The sequence below is a fragment of the Centruroides sculpturatus genome, unplaced genomic scaffold (genome assembly GCF_000671375.1).
Source record: "Centruroides sculpturatus isolate CEXI.00-Female unplaced genomic scaffold, Cexi_2.0 scaffold1752, whole genome shotgun sequence".
Taxonomy (NCBI): Eukaryota; Metazoa; Arthropoda; class Arachnida; order Scorpiones; family Buthidae; genus Centruroides; species Centruroides sculpturatus.
In genome coordinates, this window is record NW_019385939.1 from 27061 (window position 1) to 52144 (window position 25084).

The 25084-nt window shown below is 29.3% G+C and overlaps 1 protein-coding gene across 1 annotated transcript; it reads left to right on the top strand.

The window, feature by feature from the left end:
- Window positions 1-24443, top strand: LOC111612706 (DNA topoisomerase 1-like). Its single transcript, XM_023353946.1, has 16 exons — window positions 1-734; window positions 827-912; window positions 2013-2091; window positions 4878-4993; window positions 5074-5189; window positions 5278-5399; window positions 5485-5607; window positions 5783-5976; window positions 14935-14941; window positions 15766-16020; window positions 16087-16096; window positions 22191-22295; window positions 22379-22506; window positions 22576-22670; window positions 22748-22897; window positions 22970-24443. Exons 1-16 carry the CDS (start codon window positions 39-41, stop codon window positions 23070-23072), a joined length of 2385 nt encoding a protein of 794 aa, XP_023209714.1. The 5' UTR covers window positions 1-38; the 3' UTR covers window positions 23073-24443.
- Window positions 24444-25084: the final 641 nt, after the last annotated feature.

The window sequence follows — 25084 nt, forward strand, 5'->3', positions numbered from 1 at the left end:
ATGTTAAACATTTTCTTACAGGAAGCAACACAAAGCCAATGATGAGTCCAACACATAATGGTTACAAAAATATTTCTAATCATTCATCTCATAAAAGTAAGCAAGAGGTAGCTAATCATAGTAAGCCAGGAAAAGAAGGAAAAATTCTTGAATCGTCTAAACATCATCATAATATACATAACAGTAGCAGTAATAAACATAGTGACAGCAGTAAACATAAAGAACATAAAATGCACTCAAGTTCAAAATTGAAAGATTTGTCTGGTTTAAAAGAAAGTTCAAAATCACATTCCAGTAAAAGTGAAACTCTCAAATTAAAAGATCATCAAAATCATGAGAAGAGCTCATTTAAAACCAAAGATTCTAGTTCTAAATCAACCAATGATATTTCCAAAAAACTTTCTTCCAAACCCAAGGAACACAAAGATGGAGATAAAATTAAAAAAGAAGGAGAAAAACACAAGAATAGTGAAACACCAAAGGAAAAATTAAAAGATGGAATCCATAAAGAAAAACATAAGGACAGTAGTAGCAAAGATAAACTTAAAGAAAGCAGTGACAAACCAAAGGAAAAACCAAAGGATTCTCACAATTCAGAAAAGAAAATCAAAATAAAGAAAGAGAATTCAGAAAACAAGGGACCAGTATTAGTTAAATTAAAACAAGAAAAGAAAGAATCAGAAAATCATATAAAAATAAAGATGGAACCAAGCAGTGATGATGATGTTCCATTAGTATGATCTATTTTTATAGTTATTTTTAAAAAGTTAACTCCAAAATATTAATTTTTTTAATATACTAACTTATGAAATTATTTTTTATACAGGCTGAAAGAAAAACTCAAAAAGAGATTGCAAGTTTTAAATTGAAAAGAAGTTCAGAGGATTCTGATGATGAACCATTAGCAAAAAGGTATATAATCATATTACTAAATTAATTCATCACTGAATTCTAATTTTAACATATAACCTTTAATGGCTATATGTTAAAATTGAACTCTCTAACATAAATAGTATCTAATCATAATTATAATCATTACAAAGTTTTTTATTTCATTATTCTAAGTTTCTAATTAAAAATGTTAATAGTAGTTACAGTTTGCTTTAAACTTGTAATGTTTTAATAATTTACTTAAATTTGTCTCCTAGATATTCATCAAAAATACCGTACAGTATTAAAATAATTTGTCATTGTTTATTATTATTACATCTTTTATTTATGTATTAGCAACTAATATTAATTACCGATGTTTTTCTTAATATTAAAAAAGATTATCCATTAAATTTAGCTTTAAAAAATAGATTACACTGTTTTAAAGTGAGTGTAATTTTTAATTCAAATTGTTATTACATAATGAGCATATATTTTTATTATGTCACCTAATTATATTTGATATTTGTTACGTACATTCCATTTTGGTTTGTGAAAAAGTAAAGTAATGCTTTTATGATTACAAAACTATCTTTAATATTAGTTTTGGAGAGTTCAGAAAAATATATAATTGTTAGAGTTTGGTTTAAATTATAAATATTATAATGCAAAATACACAAATCTTGGTGTATTATGTTTTCAGTTCGCTGGTTTGCAGCTTAACTAAAATTCAGACTTATAATGTTAGAATCAACAGAAATAAATGAATTTTCTTAAATATAATATAGAAAATTATTTAATCTGTTTTAGATAAACCAGTGTGATTGAATGAATATATTTTTGGAGTAAAATGACCAATCACATGACTCATTATTTATAATTTAAATGTCTGTTTTGAAAACATTCATTCTCTGATGGTTGTGTGAATACATAACTAAGTAATCTGGAAATTCTTTATCTGTAAATCTACCAAGTATTGTTTTTCATTTTTGCAAGATGTAATAATAGTAAATTTTTGATTGTTAGTACAGAAACAAACTGTTTGCAGTTTGATTCTGAAATATTGAAATTCTATTAAAATACTTTATTATTTATAATTTTTTAAAATTATATTAAATTTATTATTTTTTTAAAATGCTTAGAGCTGAGAAAGTAAAACATATTAAATCAGAAAAATCTGAAAGCAAGAAAAGAAAATGTTATGACAGTGATGATTCAAAGGTATATTGACTTACTTTTTACATCTTTATATAATAAATAACTATATATAAATATTTCAAGAATTACAGGGAAATTTTTTAAAACTTGAATATTTATTATTATAGCTAAATATCTAAATAGAGAAAGGTGTAAATTTTTGTGTTTAAATATCTACATTACTTTTCAAAAAGATGCTGCAAGATAATTTAACCCTTCGGTGAATGCGCTTTTCAGGAGCTCACGAGAGGGCGCATTGCGGCAATTACACCTCATATGTGATATTACTTGATTTAAGTCAATAATTAATTATTGTTTTGAAAATATGATTCAGATATACCAGAAAACTAATTTTACATTTTAATAAACAAATTGGTTATAAAATATTTAGATAATAAAAAGAAGTCACTCTACTTCCATGTGATGTTCACCTTCACATATGGCACATATAATAACTATATTACTATGCTTTTTACAAACATTTCTTCCACATTCCTGACAAATAGATTTTGTCCTATTGTTTTTGTGTTTGCCACAAATAAAACAAATTCCAGGTTTTGCTACTTCTTTGGGCATAGGTTTTGGTCCCAGAAATATTTTCATAATATTTTTTTGCTTTTGTCTTACCCAAATATAGAGATTTACTGATCCACAAAGTTTCCTTATCTTTTCCTATATAAAATTGATAATTATCTTTTTCTGTCTGCTCATGTTCACAATTTTCTTCTATGACAATGTTATCTATTTCATTCCCAGATTGTTCGGAATCACTATCATGAGAATTTTCTTCTATAATTTCCTCTTCTGTCTCACTTTCACTGTGATAGTCAATTTCTTCTGGCTCTTCACTTTCGTTGATTAATTCTCCCAATACTTATTCTAAAGCTCCTTCCAACTCTTCCTAGTTCAAAGGTTTATGAGACCTAAAAACACCAAGAACATCAGATTTCGTGAAAGCTGATTGGAACACTTATAGACTAATATAAATTTAAAAATTTTTGGAAACTTACAGCATTGTTAATTAAATATATTTATTCAATAAACTTTCAAATTTTGACCTACTTTATTAAAAAGATTTAAAAAATAATTATAAAAGTAAACTGATATTTTACTTACATGGCAGGATGCATAGTGGCAGTTACAACACAAATGAGATACAACTTGATTCAAAGTCCAGTAACAGATAAATGGTTAATATAACTGACCTGATTTCACAAACAAGTTGTAACTCGTAATATGAAGAGAGAATACTATGACATACTTCCACAATAATTAAGTACAACATCAAACAAAAGACTTTATTTAAGAATTATATAAGAATTTTTTGGAAACAACTACATCTTTATTTTTTAAATAAAAAAAGACTTTATCTTTATTTTGCAGCAATTTGCCGTGAGCACGTTCACCGAAGGATTAAGCAGACATCATGTAGTCCATTTCATTCATTTGATAGGATCTGACTTTTTATCATTATATTCTAAATCTTATTTTTTTAAGAAGAGATAATTTATTTAAAATTATTTATTAATTTAATAAATAAATAATGCTAATTATATATATTAGTAAATGGTAATTAAATAGTAATTAAAAACAATTAATTTTTAAATTAATTGTTTTTAATTCTATAATTCTGAGGTTTTGCAAGAAAATGCATGATATTAAATTATTTTGCAAAATTCTCTATATGATATAAACTATCAGCTTGTTTCTTGGTATAATTTTTCATTATTTTTACAAATTGCCATTTCATTTTTTTCCATTGTTTAAAATATCTGTCCTTCAAGATTTATAATTAGTTTATTATACAATCTCAAATTTATATAAAATAATTTAGAAATTAAATAATATTTACAATTCTAACAAACAGTTTATAATTAACGTGTTTGTTTTCATATAAGTATTTTTTGGCACAAATATGTGAATCACATCAATTCAATAGCTATGGACAATTAAAATGATTCAACAAAGGTACTTAATAGTAGCAAATGAAAATATCGTTTATTAATGCTTTTAATTCATAACACAAATTTTTGTTATAGTGGTTTTTGTTTAAATTGATTGCACATTATAAACAAAAAATTGAAAATTGATTTTATAAGTATTTAAAATTTTCAAAAAGATTATGTTATGGTGTAGCATTAAAATGAAAGTATACAGGCAAAAGAGGACAAAAATAAGGCTGTGGAGTGTAAATAAATAATTTTTTAAAAATTATTCAAACTGCTGGATTTGTATCAGGCTATATTATGATTATATTAGAAATAAATATATTTAATTTAGAATATTCTAAAAGAAAAATAAGATGAAAAGATTGGCCCAGAGAGGGACTCAAACCATAGTTTGTGTTTATCATGTAGATGTGTTGCCAGTTATGATACCTGGACTGCCGTCTGATCTTTGCTTCCAGGCCAATTAATTAATTTAGATATAACTGTACTGGTCATTCACTGTTGACTGAGGACAACTTTATGATTATATCTAAATTAAAAGCTCTGCAAGTGAAAATTGGACAGAAGTCCAGATAGCATAATTAATAATGCATTTGCACAGTAAGCAGGAGTTGCAGATTAGTATTGCTCGAAGCCAATTCTTTTCTTCCAGAAATTCCAAATTAAAAGTTAATTTATTACAATTATTAAAATTACAATGAGATGGTAGCCTAACCATCTACCTCTAGTCAAATTATTTATATCTAATTATTAAATTAGTTTAATTTTAGCCTGGTAATATGACAGTTCATTTAGCATACACAATTACTAAATTATAAATATCTGATTTAAAAAGTAATTATAAAAATATTAAAATTTCAGCCAGCAAAGAAAATAAAAAAAGAGAAGGATTCTAAGAAAACAAAAACTGCAAATGAGACCCCTTCAACTCCAAAAAAAAGGGGTAAACAAGAGGAAGAAGCTGAAGTTTGGAAATGGTTTGTTTTTTAATTACATATTCTACATTTAAATAAGTATATTTAGAATATAATTAAATAGATAAATATATATCAATTAGGTGGGAAGAAGAGAAATATGATGGTGGTATTAAATGGAAAACTCTTCAACATAATGGTCCAGTATTTGCTCCCCCATATGAACCAATTCCCAAAAATGTTAAATTTTATTATAATGGTAAGTTTTTTAATAATGAATTAGAAAAAAAAAATATTTACTTTGTAATTTTAAATCTTTATTTATTATTTTTAATTGTTATTAATAGGAAATCCTGTAGAATTGAGTTCAGAAGCTGAAGAGGTTGCAGGATTTTATGCTCGAATGTTAGATCATGATTATACCACTAAAGATATTTTTAATAAAAACTTCTTTAAAGATTGGAGAAAAGTAATTTCATAATATATTTGATAAAAATGTATTAAATTAAAAAATGAGTAGTTATGATAGTCTAAAAATGTTGTTGTTTAATTAGGTCATGACACCACAAGAGAGAGAGTTTATAACTGATTTGAAGAAATGTAATTTTTCTGAACTTAATGAATATTACAAACAGAAGTCAGAAGAAAGAAAAAACATGACAAAAGAAGAAAAAAATGTAATTAACTTTTTTCCAGTTAGTTGTAGATATCTGAAATTAACTGTTTGAAAGGAAATTGTTTATTTTAACAAATTGCATTAATTAAAAGTAATAAATATAAAATTTAGTGAAAATTTTTATGAAATATAAAAAAACCTTAATATTTAAATTATTATAAATCATTTTAATGTAGGAAATTAAGAAACAGAATGAAGAATTACAGAAGACATATGGATTTTGTATAATTGATGGTCACAAACAAAAAATTGGCAATTTTAAAATAGAGCCACCAGGTTTATTTCGTGGTCGTGGGGAACATCCAAAAATGGGAATGTTAAAAAGAAGAGTTCGACCTGAAGATATTATCATAAACATTGGAAAGTATGTGTAATTTTTATTTTTAGAAAATTTAATATATGTATTATAAAATATTATAGCTTAACATTTCTATTTTTACATTTTATTTTTGTACAATTCATGCATGAAATTAGAGGCTAAAATAAAACTTGTAAGTTTGAATTTTAATAGTACAAACTTGAATAGTCTTCCCAATAATGAATTACATAATGCAAAGTAAATACATTATTTCAATTCAGATGGTAGCATTGTATTTCGAAACATACACAGTGCAACAATAGTTTCTAGGCTGATTTTATTACAGCAGCACAAAAACATAATTTTTATTTATAGTTCTCTTTCAAAATAGCTTAGTTTACTATCTGCACATACTTTGCGACAACAGTATAACAATATCTGTTATATCTTACTGAGAAATACTTTTCTGGAATAGCCTTCAGCTCCTGTTACACATTTTTAAATGATGGTAAGCAGCAAAAGCTTCCTGTTTAATTTTGGCTTAGAAAATAGGAAAATATATGACAGAGCACGATCTGGAGAGTAAGAGGAATGTAGAAGCACAGCAACATTTTTTTTTTTTTTGCCAATAGTTACATAACCAGTGCTGACATATGCATTAAAGCATTGTTGTGAAACAGGAATCAAGACATTTTTTCGTGGAATTAAGGTCACACATGATGAATGTGCTTCAGAAGCCTGTCCAGCATATCAATGTAGAATTTTCCACATAGTTTTTCATTCAGGGACAATATTTTGTGATTACTACTTTGAAGTTGAAAAAAAATGGCATTGCCTTGATATGAGGTTTTTGCTTGACTTTCTTGTCTTTTCAGACTTAGTGATGTCATACACTTGTTTGATTTCAGGATTGTACATGAATCACAAAATTATCTCCTATGACAATGGATTTCAAAAAATTGATGTCCAAATGAGCCATGTCAACAAATTTTTCAGACTGCATAATGCCATCAATATCTTTCATATTCTATCAGGAAGTAGAATCAAAACATGCACAGACTTTTCTGTTGCCAAGATCTTAAGTTAAAATAATCCTCACTGTCTCTTGATTAATTCCAGTCAATTCCTTGAGCATTCACATTCCTAGCATTCAGTCCTGTGTTAATATTTTCTAGATAGAACCACATAGTCACTCTTTTTTGATGTTTTCTTTCATCTTTATCCCATAGTCACTTCTTTCATCATTATCCAATGATTTCCTTCCTTCTCTAAATTGCCTGTGCCACTCAGTTGTTCTTGATAAAGCAGTATTTCCACAGGTTTTTTCAACAGTTATACATTTTGATGGCTGATTTCTTGGAAATTAATGTAAAATATAATAATCAAGGCTTGCTGTTCCATATTTGATTGTGATACCTGAGATTACTTTGATGAGGAAAAACTTTCGTCACTCTCCAACTAATTAAACTAAACATATTGAAACTTGTTTCCCTTAGTGTCAAATTATACTAACAAATTTTATATAATCATCTGCAGTAAGACACTGCTGGATTTTCTATAATAAGATCACTCCATGAACTTAACTGTGTATTGTTAGAATTATTGAAAGCAGTTGTAGCTTATTAAATAAAGTCATAATAAGAATATTATATTATCTAAAAATAAGTTTATTTCATCTTTTATTCATACATTTTTTAACAAATGAAACTACAATAAATGTAAATATTCTGTAAGTTTTAATAAACCTGATTCAAATATAGATGTATTTTACAAAGAGATCTAATTCTGTATTGGACAGATAAAAAATATTTATTTGTCTTTAAATTTGTTTTATATACAATAGATAATTCATATAATATTGAGATAGTTCTATTATTGGTGTTCTTTATATCAACGAAAAACTGTTTTGTTTGTATACTTGTTTGAATATTTTAATTATTTATGACTTTTTTTATCATCAATATATTAACTATATTGATAATATTAATATTAAAGTATAATGTTATATGTATACATTAATTTCAACAATATTATGTAATGCAACTGATATATAAAAATTAAGTAAATGGTGAATAACATTTGCTGTGTTTATATTACACTCATTGACCAAAAAAAGTTATACATCCAGATAAAATTGTTACTGCAAAACTTGGCATATAAGTATGTCTGAAACAGTATGTAAATGATTACAATTCTTAATGCATCAACTTACTGGAAACTAATTGTACACAGTTAGGAATTTCTAAAAATGTTTTTGTCACTTCAGTCCACTTTCTTAGCTTTCCCAGTCTCTAGATTTGCCACAGATCAAGCATTAGTGGACCAGATGAGACTCCAGCTTCAGCCATAATGAGTATGAGGGATTTGGAACTGCAACTGAACATCTGTGGGAAAATTATTTCATAATAGTATATATGGTGCTTGTATGCCTTTGCACTTGATCATATTGTTGCATGTATTCGGATAAGAGGAGATCCTACAAAGTATTGAAGGTTTGTTTAAATTGTACTGTTATTCTGTAGGAAATTGTCATTATATTTGCACTAATAGTTTCATTTGTTTCCAGCACTACTTTGCATGTAACTTTTGTCAATGAAAGTATGGTTTTTGATTATCTAACATAAAAGTCAGCTTGTAAATTGAAATATTATTGTAGGTTTATTGATACTTGAAGGATTTAATTAAAAATTACTTTTTACTGTTATCAGGAAACATGTCAATATAAAATGGAAATTAGAAATTATTATTTTTGTTTATTTATTCTTTCTCTCATATAGTTCTTCCAGTTGCAAAGGAATTAATAATTTTTTTTTTTATTTAAAAGTTTAATATATTCAAGGTAGTCAAGAGGAGAGAGAAATAAGTTGGGAGATTATAGTATGGGTCATTGTTAGAAAAAAACATTATATGAACATGGGTATTATTCTCAGCAATTTTGAAGATACAGCTGTTTGAAAGTTGCTCACATACACAATAATAAGGAATGATACAAATGTTAATGACAAATGTATAACAACATAATAACATAACAAATGCTTAAAAATTGAACTATGAACCTCAATACATTTTACAACTTGTGTCTGAAGATGGCATGTTGTTGCTTTGAGCTACTCACTGATGACTGTGTATCAGTTGATAAAATTTGAGTTGCATCATAGCTTCTCTCAGAAGCAGATGTTGGACACTCTGATAGTGATAGGGATGTAAGCCAAGCAACGTAAAGTATATTGATGTTGCAATGCAGAAGATGTATCCTTGTAGTCAACTGTTGGGACCTGTTTTATTTTTTATATTTGCCTATAATGAAAGGTTTTTGTGAATGAAATCACTTCCATCATTGTGGAATTAGTTTGTCACATGTACACTCATTTAAAAAATATATATATTTACTGTATTAATATATCTTTAAACTAATTTTGGTGTGCTAGTGTTGTGTTAGTTAATTTTTAATTGTTTTATTTCGTCATTTTGAAAATTTAGAGCTTTATTACTTTCACTTAACATTGCTCACATATTTTATGTATTCTGGACACTTAATTACTTGTACAAATAGTTTGTCATTTATTCAATGTAGAAAAACTAATCTTATCTTATTGTTAATACTTTTTGATATAGGTTATAATTCAATCTTAGGTTTAATATAGAAATGAATGCTGTTTTTATTTTGTGATTTGTGTTTCTGTAGTATGATTTTAAAAAATTGATGTAAATATTACTGTTAAAGCTAAAATAATAATTTTAAGTGAGGAAAGCTACAACAAAAATATATTTCCGAAAAAAAAGTAGGATGTGGAAAATCAACAATTAATAAACTTGTATCAAGTCAAAACTGCTTTACTCTGTTTAAAATGATGCTCAAGAATATTAATGACAGAAATGATAACACTTAAGGAAACTGTATTTAAAATGTTGACTTTAATATCTGTTAAATTTTTAAAAATTTTGAGAAAAATATTAATACATTGAAGTACTTATTGCATATAATAAAAAAGTGTAGAGATGAAAACAGACTTTTAGAAAACTACTATTGACAAATGATTAATACAGTAGAAACTTGTTTTAACGGATCGTGGAACAGTTGATTTCTCGGAATAATGGATTTTCAGATCTTGCCCAAAACAATGTGATTTTACCTTCTTTTATCTGTATTGCAGAATAACAGATTTTTTTCTATCCCATTATTGTAAACACTGCATTTTTTCAATGTTTAGTTAACATTTTGGTGCTTCTGGGAATTTCTAGAGTTCAATGATGAGTTGTTATATCTGGGTTATGTACAATTGAAGAATTGTATGAAGAGAATCAGCAGCCTGATATGATTGAAGACGAACTAGCCAGTGAACATTGACTGGTCCAGGTGTAGTGATAAAATTTAGCAAAGCCATCAAGTCTTTTCAAGTTGTAAAGACCTTCCTGATGAGTTTCAGCTTAAACAAACAGACTGTATATGACAGTAATATCAAGTGGTTGTTGTATTCAATAGGCAGAAAAGTGGCATCAAAACAAACCAAAATGGACAAGTTTTTAACAAACTGTAACATGCTAATGAGCATATGTAATTTGCCTTTTTTTTGTGTGCTTACTGTATATACAGTTTCTATTGGCTTTGTCATACACACATATGGCACAATATACGAACTTGTGACATACATGTTTCTATAGATGAAAAGAGATCTGGAGAGAGTGAATAATTTCAAGTACAGGTATTTTCTATATGTAGGGGTTAAAAAACAAATTTTTTTTGAATAACATATTTTTCTGAGTATGCAGGAAATGTGATATAACAGGTTCTTGGATAAACAGATGATTTCCAGCAGCCCAAGCGATTTGTTAAAACGAGATTCTACTATATCTGTTAAATTTAACTGGACAAGACCTAGTTTAAAAAACAAAGACACAATAAAAATTGATTGATTTGATACATATTGCTAATAGTCAATTGCATAAATTTTTAAATTTTTTTATTATCTCATAGAATTTCAGTTGCCAGATTTTTAAATCAGAGGTGGATAATATAAAAATGTGTAATTTATGAGCAACATTGATGCATTTAAGACAATTTAACAAACTTAAAATCTATTTACAAAAACTGAAAATTTATATTTTCAACTAAATATACAGTGTGTATCAGAATGACATTTTAAAAATTTGGGGGATTGTAGAGGATGAAATTTTGAACATTCTGATATAAAGAACCCATAGCCGGAAATGTGATATAAAGTTTCTACAGCGGTAGAAAGTGCTTGACCGCCCTTCACTTTGGTAGCTACCCCTCCGTCCATTGACGTTATATTATTGTTCTTGACTTCTTCCTCTGAAGTTATGTAAAGTCCCTTGTGTATGCAACACCTGTAGGAACAATTCATGAGCTTACGGAGCACATCTTTACAGCATTTAATACCATCAGAGTGGAGCTTACAGAGAGTTGGACAAAACATGGTTTGTCATTGTACAGTACATTATATAACGAAGTTGGTGGTTGTCACATTGAGCATTTACTCTACAGTAGTGCAGCCACTGATTCGATGTACAGTTTGATTGAACTCTTGTCAATAAAAGTTGTCACAAATACTGTATTCTGCTGTTTCATTCAGCATACCGAGTGCAAAGTGCTGTAGAAACTTTATATCACATTTCCGGCTATGGGTTCCTTATATCAAAACGTTCAAAATTTCATCCTCTACAATCCCCCAAATTNTAAATACTGTATTCTGCTGTTTCATTCAGCATACCGAGTGCAAAGTGCTGTAGAAACTTTATATCACATTTCCGGCTATGGGTTCCTTATATCAAAACGTTCAAAATTTCATCCTCTACAATCCCCCAAATTTTTAAAACGTCATTCTGATATACCCTGTATAAATAATGCATATTAAAATGTCTTCTAATAATTGAATTTAAGAAAGCTTAATATAGTCTTGAATAACATACTATTGTAGTGATTTTTATTTCAAAATTCGAAAAATTTTTAAATATTCTAAATTTTTGAGCATTATTGTATGTGTAGTGTAAAAAGGAGTTGCTTTAATGATAAAAAAAATGAAATATACAAGTTTTTATCAATAGAAACATACCTAGGATAAGTAGTAACATATGAATTTTTCAGAAATATAAAAGTCGTCCTTAGTTGATGCTGACTCCTTTTTTATTAAAATGAAGTAAAATGAATTATGATTAAGAAAACATCATATTGCTGAAGGTATTCTTTGATTTTTATTTTTTTCATCAGAGTGGATTCTTCATGTTAAACTTACATATTTATATTGAATTTAAAATATTAAAAAAGTTTCTAAATTGATTTAAAATTTTTCTACTTTCTTCAAATAAATATAACAATAAAGAAAAATTAAACTTAGAAATATTAAAATATTATGCTAATTAAACAAGTAAATAATAGTTATGATATCAGATGAATTTTTTCAACAATAGATGTATACTGGATTATGTAGTGTACAGTATCATAAAATTCTTCTGATGTATTTGATGGGCTCATAAGGAAATAAATGCTATTTAGATATATATTCAATGATAAAAAATTGTATAAAGTTTGATATTATTATTAANGAACCCATAGCCGGAAATGTGATATAAAGTTTCTACAGCGGTAGAAAGTGCTTGACCGCCCTTCACTTTGGTAGCTACCCCTCCGTCCATTGACGTTATATTATTGTTCTTGACTTCTTCCTCTGAAGTTATGTAAAGTCCCTTGTGTATGCAACACCTGTAGGAACAATTCATGAGCTTACGGAGCACATCTTTACAGCATTTAATACCATCAGAGTGGAGCTTACAGAGAGTTGGACAAAACATGGTTTGTCATTGTACAGTACATTATATAACGAAGTTGGTGGTTGTCACATTGAGCATTTACTCTACAGTAGTGCAGCCACTGATTCGATGTACAGTTTGATTGAACTCTTGTCAATAAAAGTTGTCACAAATACTGTATTCTGCTGTTTCATTCAGCATACCGAGTGCAAAGTGCTGTAGAAACTTTATATCACATTTCCGGCTATGGGTTCCTTATATCAAAACGTTCAAAATTTCATCCTCTACAATCCCCCAAATTTTTAAAACGTCATTCTGATATACCCTGTATAAATAATGCATATTAAAATGTCTTCTAATAATTGAATTTAAGAAAGCTTAATATAGTCTTGAATAACATACTATTGTAGTGATTTTTATTTCAAAATTCGAAAAATTTTTAAATATTCTAAATTTTTGAGCATTATTGTATGTGTAGTGTAAAAAGGAGTTGCTTTAATGATAAAAAAAATGAAATATACAAGTTTTTATCAATAGAAACATACCTAGGATAAGTAGTAACATATGAATTTTTCAGAAATATAAAAGTCGTCCTTAGTTGATGCTGACTCCTTTTTTATTAAAATGAAGTAAAATGAATTATGATTAAGAAAACATCATATTGCTGAAGGTATTCTTTGATTTTTATTTTTTTCATCAGAGTGGATTCTTCATGTTAAACTTACATATTTATATTGAATTTAAAATATTAAAAAAGTTTCTAAATTGATTTAAAATTTTTCTACTTTCTTCAAATAAATATAACAATAAAGAAAAATTAAACTTAGAAATATTAAAATATTATGCTAATTAAACAAGTAAATAATAGTTATGATATCAGATGAATTTTTTCAACAATAGATGTATACTGGATTATGTAGTGTACAGTATCATAAAATTCTTCTGATGTATTTGATGGGCTCATAAGGAAATAAATGCTATTTAGATATATATTCAATGATAAAAAATTGTATAAAGTTTGATATTATTATTAAATACTGAAATAAAACTTATGTAAATAATTTTTGAGAATTTTATTTTTTTAAATACATTATCCTATAAATACAGTATAAACTCTGATTTATCCTTGTTATTAAATTATCTCATAGTTTAATAACATACTATATTAAAATAAAATGATGTCTTTTCATGATCTTTTAAATATACTTTGAACAATACATAGAATTAAATATAAATTTTATTTTTTAATTGTAATAAAAGAAATTTTTTATTACTTAAGTAATGTCTTACATCAAAATAAATTCTAATAAATATTAATTTTTTCGTTTAGTTTATTTGTTAATTAGTATTAAATTTAAATTAAACAAAATGAATAAAAAATGCAGGAAGATGAATGATAAATCTAAAATAATAACAAGTAATGAGCTTATGTAGATGTAATGTAGATAAACAATTTACACAAAAACACATTAATAGATTTACTTAAAATACATTGTTATATGATATAGGTATTTCTCTTTTGTATCTTTTTGTATGTTTTAGTAGTGATTTTTCCCAATTTTTTAGTAGTGATTTTTTTCTTTTTCGAATGCATTCATTTTGATTTTAATTATTTTAAAAGATTTCATTGAGTTCTCACTGGCTTATAATATCATTCAAGATAAATGTAACCATGAATACACTTTTCTATTCACCATTGAGAATGTAGAGATAATAAATGTTAAGTAATGTGTGTGCATGATTATTATCATTTGCTAATGCAATGTTAAATATACTTTTTTTTTCCTAAAAATACTTGCTTTGTTTTTTAAGTATAATTTCTCTCTTAATTTTTATCATTGGAAAACATTAAAAAAGCAAACTATAATCAAGCGATTCAAAAATAACATATAATGTTTTTAACACTAAAATTAATTTATATAAATTTTAATATTAGAATATACATTTAATGATTTATTAATGGCTAAAAGTTGTATTAATTCAGTACTGCATTCATTATAACAACTTAATATTCATTATACATATTTATAATTTTCAATCGTTTATGATCACTATAATCATTTATATTTATGTAAATGATTTTATTAAATTGTAATTAGACATCTTATGGAGAAAGAATAAAGAGTTTTTTTTTTATGATTAAAAATTTCTTATGTTGCTTTTATTTTTATGTTTCATTTTGAAAGAAATGACTCTAATTAATGAATTGTATAATTTTAACAATTAGATAAAATGTAGAATAAACCCATTAATTAATTACAGTTATAAGGTGATTTTCTATTTTGACTTGATACTTATTTGTTTAACTGTTTTATTTATTCATGAATATGAATTTTTTCATTACAATATAAACATTGATGCTATTGATTTTATTTTCAAAACTGTCAAATGGAATAATTGTAATAGTTTTGGTAAAAGTAATATATTCATAAAACTAATTTTTTCCTTGAAGTATACAGTAGAGCGTCGATTATCCGAATAAATTGGGGACTGGGGTTGTTTGGAAAATCGATTTTTCGGATACCCGATTATCTACGAAAAAATACATTATTAATATAGTATATTAGTATATCCCAATAATAGTATATTAATATATCCCATGTTTAAATTTTTCTCCGTTGCATGTTGTNAGAATCACTATATTATACTTGTATCTATACTGTACTATTAAATATAATATTTATAGATATTTTTATGGTTACTTCAAATCTTCAACAAGTTGAGTTTTTTTTTTTCTATAAGATCTAAAGAACTGAAACTGGCAAATTTGTGTTGTAATACTATTAATGTATTAGTTTATTTTCTGGTTCTGTAAAATTTGGATTTTTAAAATTTATTGATTACCTTTATTAAAATTACATTCAAAGTCAGAATTTTTTTGTTATCAAAATTTGCAATTAATGAACTAAATTGAGAATACAATCATGTTTGGATTGAAGATTAAAAATAAATTGTATTAATATTAATTTGTAAATATTTTTTGAACTTACAATTTAATATACACAAAGAATTAATGTGTGTATATATAAAATTTTAGATATTATTTTCAAACATTTAAATATAATTTTTTTTCATTTACTTTTCTACGAATAGTTGGCTCTCAGAGCAGGCAATGAGAAAGAAGAAGGTGAAACAGCAGACACTGTTGGTTGTTGCTCGTTGCGTGTTGAACATATCACCCTAAATGAAGAAAAAGATGGTAAACAATATGTTGTTGATTTTGATTTTCTCGGGAAAGATTCTATTCGTTACGTAAACAGTGTAGCCGTTGAGAAGCGAGTGTTTAAGAATTTAAAGTTATTTATGGAAAACAAACAGCCTGGTGATGACCTTTTTGATAGATTGAATGTAAGTTTAAATTTTTATATATTTAATTGCTTTACAAGTTAATATTTATCTATGCTTTAAACTTAGACTGCAATTTAAGTATTTGAATGGATTGATACTTTAGTCATACTTTAGTCTTACTACTAAAGTTTTCCATACTTATAACACTTGTAAAACCTTACAAGAACATATAAAATTATTTACTTAAATTAAAAAACTTGATTAGTTTGATTAAAATTGTTTTCAAGAAGTTTATCTCTATTTTCAATCTATATTAATGACTTAGAATAATTAATATTATTTCATTAAAAAATCATTATTATTAAAGTTTATTTTACTTGTAAAAGGTTCTTTAGGGTTGCTTATTTATGATGATAATTTAAATCAAAAAGTAAATTAAATCTAAACTTTGCAATCTTTTTGTATATTTAAATTTATTTTGAAATTTACTTTATATTTATTATTCAATTTTATACATAAATTTTAATGATAAATTGAGGTTATTTATGAATACCGCTTTATTTTATTTTTAATTATCACTTTTATAAATTTTTTACAAGCCGCTAAAATAAAAAAAGTCTAACCTTGAAAAAACATATACAGCAATAAACTCATAAACTAGGTTATAAATAAATTCTATTCATTTTAGTTTACAATCATATTATCTAATTCATCATTTATCAATAAATTCATAAATTTATTGAGAGGAGATCTTTAGAATGTTTCAAAAGTATATTCAGTAAATTAAATATAGGAATATACAAATTAGTTATACTAAAGTATTCTTTATGTTTTAAGTCTCATCTAGTCCTGAAGTATAGGGTGCATTGCTGGATATTATTTAGAAATTGGCTAGTCATCGAAGAGTCATATACAGTTGCAGAACATGCTTAGTGCTATGTCTTGGCTTTGTAACATATAGGATTTCAGAACGTGAGAGGTCTAAATTTTCAGTGAGATGATTATAAATGAGTGCAACAGACCTATGTTTGCAATCCAAAGAAATCAATTTAATGCACTTGCTTAGAATTAAATATGTGCAAACTACAGTTTGAAGATTTTGAAGAAATATCTACAATTCAAGCCATATAGACTACAGTGGTGCAAACTTTAACTTATGATAACAAAGAAAAAAAAATTCAAATTTTGTAACTACACCATAAAAAAAACTTTAAAATACAGGTCTGTAGTGATATCGGACCTTCTCGTCCTCCCTCTCCGGGGGTTTTCGTCGGGGCAGATGTGATCTATCTGTCGACGCGATCTATCCACGCTAACGAGGGGTCGTTAAGACCCGGGGAGAAAACGCGGGAAGAAGAAATTTTTGTAGAGGAATTCGGGACACGAGAGGGAGAGGGAGTGCGAAGTAGTGGTCCCTGAGAGCGAAATAAAGTTTTTTTTGTGGAAATATTAAACTGGTTACTTGGTGAGACGAACCGACGGGGCGGAATCCACTGATTGAGAACGGGTTCCCTACATTGGCGCAGCTTTGGCACGTTTTGCAAAAATCAGCTATGTCCCGAGACATCGACGGCCAATAAAAACTGTATCGGATGCGTTCTTTTGTTTTCCTTATCCCCATGTGTGCTCCGAAAACTGACTCGTGAGCCAACTCTAAAACCCTTTTCCGCCTACCTTCTGGCAGTACCAGCTGAAGGACCGTTTCTCCTAGGACCTTGTCCTTGCGGTGTATCAACCCGTCCACCAGAACAAAACTTCCTTTACCTTGTGCCAACTCCTTTCGGACCGCCTCTAGTGTATAGCAACTCGCTTGTTCTTCTCTCAGTGTTTGCGCGTTTGAGCTTCCGGGTACCGCGCTCTCTTGGTTGCCTTCGTCCCCAGAGATGGCGCCCCAACAGGGAACCCCGCCGCCAGCCCCCTTTTCGGCGGGTAAATTCTCCGTGTCTCCCTCATCGGCTTCAGCTAAGCGCTGTCCTTCATCCTTCCTGTTCTCTTCCCCAGGTGCCTCCTTCCCATCCAACGCCCGGGTTTCGGCTAGATCCACATCCCCAAGGGTGATAACTTGAGCTCCCGCACAGACCACCCCTTTATTTTCTTCTTCCAATATTTTATAAATACCTGGTGGTATGAGGCAAGGGCCCCTCAGTTTCCTGGTCAATGCCACCATAACTTCCACAGGGCGTAACAAAGTTTGGTCGCGATGGGTTTTAACGGCCATAGGGACTTTTATTAATCATGCCCTAGTCTTCTCTCCGAACGCTGAACTCAAGATCATCGTCCCCCAGTCCTCGCCACTAGATTCTGCAGTGTCCTCGGGGCGCAAGACTGGGATCTGTGTGCCCGAATCTATAATGGCTTGAGTATCTCGCCCATCCAAATTTATTGTAACGTATTGTAGAGGTTGGATGCTAGCAGCTGGTTTCGAACGACCACTCACCCCTTCCCCGAAACTTCCCGAACTTATGTTCGCCACTACTGCGCTGTCTTTCTGTCTCCAATCCGTCGTGGGTCGTTGGATGCGATTATCGTTCCCGGGCGGACTCCTCTGCGGACAGGTCCTAGAAATGTGTTGCGTTGATCTGCAAACGAAGCACTCCCTCCGTCTTACTTCCTGGCGATGGTCGGACCCGTTTTTCCGCCTCCCGTCTCTCAGTGGCGGGGGAATGTACTTCTGGCCAGTGCCGTGGCACTCCGAAAGACGCCGCGACCCCTGCGGCTCGTTGTACGTCTGAGTTAGTGATTTCCCCTTACTTTCGAAATATAGGTCGCACTCTCTCGCCATATCGATAGGGTTAAACCACCCCTCGCCCTGACGAACGCTTATATGGGCCGCCGTGTCGGCATCCAACGTCTGAAATAATCTGTCCGCTACGATTAATCGTTTTAAAGTTTCCAAGTCCTTCACTCTCCTCAACTCGCAATAGTATTCCCAAGACGACGCTATTCTCGACATAAATTGCATGTGAGTCTCGTCGGGCCTACGCCTAGCACTCCGGAAATTTTCCAGGCAGCATTGGGCGGACGGTTCGTATTCTCGTAACACTAATTTTTTCACGCTCGAGTAATCCTTTAACTCATCTCCAGTTATATAAATCAAAATGTTTGCGGCCTTTTCTCCCAGAATATTAATCAGTATCTTTGCTTTCATCTCTTCCGGCACATTCTTCGATTGGAACGCTCGCTCGACAGATGCGAAAAATAGGTTCCAATTTTCGGACTTAGTTGGGACCGGCAATGTTAACGTTTTCACGCTCGTAATCAATTTCTCAATACTCCCGGCGGGCCCATCACCCGGGTGGCTGTCCGTAAGACTGGGACTACCGTTACTCGCCCTGCTTTGAATAGTAGCGTTAATCCGCGCCAGCTCTAACTCGTGCTGGCGTTCCCTTTCTAGCCTCTCTTGTTCCCTTTTTAGGCTCTCTTGTTCCTCCTTCCGTTTCCTTTCCGCAACAGTGGAAGTCAGAATCTCCAGCACAAAATCTGGGTCACTAGCAAAATCATCACTTTTTGTAATAAGTTCCCTTAACTCCGATACCCTCAGAGTATAGTCTATTGTGCCACAAAGCTCTTCTGCCACGATCCGTAGATCTTCCTTCTTAACTCCCTTTACGCTTAGCATCCCGTCGTGAATTTCGCTTCCGACAAGTACAAAATTTTCCTACCTCTTCTCCGGTGTAAACCTTGTATATTCCTCAAACCTTCTCGCCGTGCCCAATTACACACTCAGCTCGGTTCCGATCCACTCTTCTTATTCTGGCTCGTAATCACTCTCTTCACAGATAAAATCCTGTCGATCTGACTTCACGATCCTGTCGGCTGCGCCAATGTAGGGAACCCGTTTTCAATCAGCGGATTCCGCCCCGTCGGTTCGTCTCACCAAGTAACCAGTTTAATATTTCCACAAAAAAAACTTTATTTCGCTCTCAGGGACCACTACTTCGCACTCCCTCTCCCTCTCGTGTCCCGAATTCCTCTACAAAAATTTCTTCTTCCCGCGTTTTCTCCCCGGGTCTTAACGACCCCTCGTTAGCGTGTCGATGGATAGATCGCGTCGACAGATAGATCGCATCTGCCCCGACGAAAACCCCCGGAGAGGGAGGACGAGAAGGTCCGATATCACTACAAGGTCCATATTTTTTTCCTGAAGAAAGTTGATAAAACAACTGAAAACATTAGAAAATTAAAAAGTATCTCTGCATTTTAAGCTTTATTTATTTATGGTGTGGTTATTTAAAGCAAATATAGTATTTTAAAAAATTCAAATTTTGTAATGAAATAATTAACAGAATGGATAACTTGATAAAATTGTTTTCAGTGATGAGACTATATTCCATTTGAGTGATAAGGGGCTGTCTGTAAATGACATCCACACTGGGAGGGGGTAAGACAGGTTGGACAAAAGGGAGGGAATGGATTGAGCTTCAGTGGATGTCTGTTTATTTCATTAAATTTTTACAGTTTATTATATTTATTTCAGAATTTCTTGTATGTTTCATTTCTACTTATGGTATCTATCATTCATAAAATGATAAAGGTTTTAAGAGAGGTTGAATTTTGTTGGACATCTGAAGAGGGGAGGAGTTACAGAAACTGGGACAAGAGGAGGGAGTGAAAATTTTAAGAAAAATGCAGATGTAATTTATGGACAGTCCCTAAGGTTCAAATCATCATAAATCATCATAATATAAAAGTATAGGGATCTCATGACATAGTGAAACATGCATGGGACTCACCAAAGATAACAGAAATTAACAGTGCAAAAACATTAATTTGTATAGTTTTTTTCTTTTTTGCTGAGCCAATTGTAGCTGGAATTAGTTACCTGGATATATTTGAAAGTTATCTGATGTTCCAGTTAAAGAAGATTTTAATGGAGGTTTATTTTTCAATTCACTGCTTCACTCTATTACAAGGTTGCCTCTTACCTTAAATGCATAGTGATTGCTTGGATGTGTATACTGGTAATAGTTTGGCCATCATGATTGCCATATTTAACACTTTTGTATGAGGCTATGAAGACAAGTTTTTGTTTTGCTTCTTCCTGGAATTCTAGATAAATCTGCTGGTTTGAATAACAAGCAGTTCAAACTGTAGATATTGAAATGATTTGTGAGATTTGGGATGAAATCCATTATAGATCGGACATTTGCCATGTGACACAAGGAAGCCTATATTGAGCATTTGTAGTACCTGTGTTAATACTTAAAGATATATAATATAGCAAAAAATGCAGTACAATTATGTATTCTTTGTAATTCATTGCTTTAGTATAACTTATTTGTGAATTCTCCATATATTCAAATTCATTATATGTTTGTTAGATATAACTGAAACAGTTTACCAAATAACAAAATGTATTTCTTTTTAATTATATCTTGAGAATTTATAATAAAATATACAATAGTACATACAGTAGAACCTCGATTATCTGGACTAATTGGGGATGAAGGTAGTCTGGATAAGGAAAAATCCGGATAATCGAAACAAATACTTTAATTTGCCTTTTAATGATAATGCAACACGTTTTCTTTTCGATGACATATCGGTAATATTAAAAGTAAATACTGTATTTAAATCGTAATCAAATTTTCAAGAAACAAACGTTCGTATTGAATTTGGACTACTACTGACAAGCTAACAGACCCCGCGTTTCTTTATGCAGCGCTCGAGAAGCGCTTTACAGCGAACATACTGAAACTGGTTTCTAATTGGCCAACATTGCTCGTGACGTCATTTTGCTACACTCTCGCTGCATAAAGAAACGTGGGGAGACTACCTATTGTTTAAAAGGCCCTCTGGTGGAGCAAGAAGATGGATTTTATAAAATAAAAAGCAGTTGAAACTGCATTTTTATGAATAAAAATTTGACAAACTATTTATCGTTTTATGATGAGTAAAATTNACTAGTGTTGTATTATATTTGTTTTTTTAAAGGCAGTGTTACAATTTTGTAGAAAAACGTTGTACCTTAGTATCCTAAAAGCCTTCATTTGTCCATTTTTCCAGTCTGCTGCCTCTGTACATGCTGCACTTTTTCAAATAAATGAAATATCAAAACTTTGTGTAAAGGGAAGGTGATTGTTTCTTAATAAAAATAATAATAGTAGTAAATGCTGCTTCACGATATTATAAACAATACTTTTATAACAAATTAGATAACCTTTTTTGAAACAAAAGTTTTGTATAATATACAGATATTCTTTAAAAGGAAATTTTGTTTATGTACACACTCAATAAACATTTGAATGAATTGATGGAAGGTCTTACTGCTAAAGTTTTCCGTACATATAATGCTTCTAAAACTTTACAAGAACAATTAGATTTACTTACTAAAGGTAAAATAGTATAAGTGTTAAAAATTTTTAAAAATTTAATCCTATTTAGTTTTATTTTTTAAATTTCAATTAATTTGTAATAGCTGAAATGTCTCTTCCTGAGAAACTCCTTGCTTACAACAGAGCAAATAGAGCAGTTGCTATACTTTGCAACCATCAGCGTTCTGTACCTAAAACTTTTAGTAAACAGATGGAAAACTTACAAAAGAAGGTAATATATTATTGTAATTCTACACAATAACATTTTTTATAATTCTTTTTTAATGAGAATTTTATTTAGATTGAAGAAAAAGAAGAACAAATTAGAGAATTCAAAAAAGAATTGAAGAAAGCTAAACAAGCATACAAGGATTCGAATACAAGCAAAGACAAAACGTGAGCAATATTTAAAATCATCTTTTGTTTTTAATTATTTTTATTATTATTAATGTTTATAAATTGTAAATATTTAGAATCTATGAGAAAAAGAAGAAAAGATTTCATCAGTTAGAAGAACAACTGAACAAATTAGAAGTTCAAGCTACTGATAAAGAAGAAAATAAGCAGATAGCTTTAGGAACTTCAAAATTAAATTATCTTGATCCCAGAATTTCAGTAGCTTGGTTAGTAAACTTTATATTAGAGTTAATAATGTTAAATCATAAAATAATTTATTAATATTTTATTTTTTTTAGGTGCAAAAAATGGAATGTACCAGTAGAAAAGATTTACAATCGCACACAAAGGGACAAATTCCGATGGGCTATTGAAATGGCTGGACCAGATTTTATATTCTAATGGGAAAATTTTTTAACATACAGAAAATTTCATGGTGTAACTTCATATCTAGAAATGTAGATGAAGATTTTAGTAAATGGGTAGTATTTACCCAACAGATATACTTGGTCCATATGTAAATGTATCACTGCTACTTCACAGGAATCTCCACCCAGTGAATTGTATGTGTGTTGGAGTGCATGAATAAGAGGACTAATATACAATAATTTGCTCTTAAAATAAAAGAGAAACATTTTCAGAACTGGTTAAACAAATTTATTTAACAGTACTCATATTGCATTTCGACTCGGGTGAAATGCATGAAAGATGCAACAGAGAATATTGGTTTTTATGATGATAACAGAAATACATTGGACTAAATGGCAACAGATAGCTTGCAGTTCTAAAAATGTGGCCAAAATGCATATTTTTTATTTCTTCATTCATTGTGTCAAGGCATAGCCTCGCAAATAATGAAATTTAAGGGCTGTAAGCTGTGATCTCTGGCATGTTTATGGCCTTGTTGATGATAATTGTGGATTTTAATTGACTTGAAACTCTAAAATGAGTCACTTACCATGTAGAATATTAATAATTCATATAAAAATTGAGTGCATGTGAATGTATTTTGATTAACGTCATTCTAAGGAATGTATTTCATATATCAACATAAACTGCACTTTTATGAAGAAGAAAATTCTGGTTACTGACAAGAGTGGCTATATATATAATTAAGCAGTAAGGCACAATCAAATGTACAGTTCAGATGTCATTCATGTTGGAAATCAGACAGTGTCAATATTTATGTTGATTCTTGCTTCCATTTTATGGCAAAAGAATCCCATTTGTGATCCTATTTAATTATTGGAGACATTACATAATTGCAAATTCATTTGCTTCCTCATCAATTTATTTCAGTCTGCTTTTGACATTTGTCTGAATGAAGATTTATTATCGGTCCTTTTTTTGTTTTTTATTTCTTCAGACAACTATCTTCTTATACAAATATATTGTAACTAGGTTAGTAAATGTTGAACAGTTACAGAAATGTGTGGATGGGAATTTACAATGTTTCAATGGGTATGGATGGTTCAACTTTTAATATGTTAAACTTAGTGAATCTCCATCTATTGTTGTTCTTGTAAATCGTGGCAGAGGTGGAAGGGAAAGTGTCATTTGTTATTGGTTGTGACGTTAACTGAAATGACCAAGTGTCCACCAAATTCACTAGTGTTGTATTATATTTGTTTTTTTAAAGGCAGTGTTACAATTTTGTAGAAAAACGTTGTACCTTAGTATCCTAAAAGCCTTCATTTGTCCATTTTTCCAGTCTGCTGCCTCTGTACATGCTGCACTTTTTCAAATAAATGAAATATCAAAACTTTGTGTAAAGGGAAGGTGATTGTTTCTTAATAAAAATAATAATAGTAGTAAATGCTGCTTCACGATATTATAAACAATACTTTTATAACAAATTAGATAACCTTTTTTGAAACAAAAGTTTTGTATAATATACAGATATTCTTTAAAAGGAAATTTTGTTTATGTACACACTCAACAATATTAGAAGGATCATTCTGATATAATTAACAAAACATTTTTATAATAATTTAATAAAAGTCGTCTCTGTTGTTGAAATATATTAAAATAAATTATGTTTATAGATCAGATAAATATTAGCATTTTATTCTTAACATAAAATGGTCTCATTTAAAAATATTTATATTCTTAATTAAATGTGTGCTGCACGCTAATAAAATTGTTTTTGTTAAAGATTTTTATATAATAAACCATTAAAAGAGTTTTTGATTTATAACAGAAAACTTAATTTGTAATTATATTTTTCTCCACTTAAAATAATTCTAGCTTCGGATAGAATAAATGGAAGTTAAAAAAATATCTCTGATAAAGACCTAGTTTTAATTTTTTATATAAGACATTCCATATTTAAAACAAAAAACAGTAATTATTTTTCTTATATTTTAAATACGGCTTCTAAATTTTTTAAATCTATTTTCAATACTAATGATATG

Coding starts and splice junctions, on each gene's coding strand:
- LOC111612706 (XM_023353946.1), top strand. CDS start 39: ATGATGAGTCCAACACATAATGGTTACAAAAATATTTCTAATCATTCA. Junction 22,296..22,378: donor ATTAGATTTACTTACTAAAG/GTAAAATAGTAT, acceptor AATTTGTAATAG/CTGAAATGTCTCTTCCTGAG. Junction 22,898..22,969: donor CCCAGAATTTCAGTAGCTTG/GTTAGTAAACTT, acceptor TATTTTTTTTAG/GTGCAAAAAATGGAATGTAC.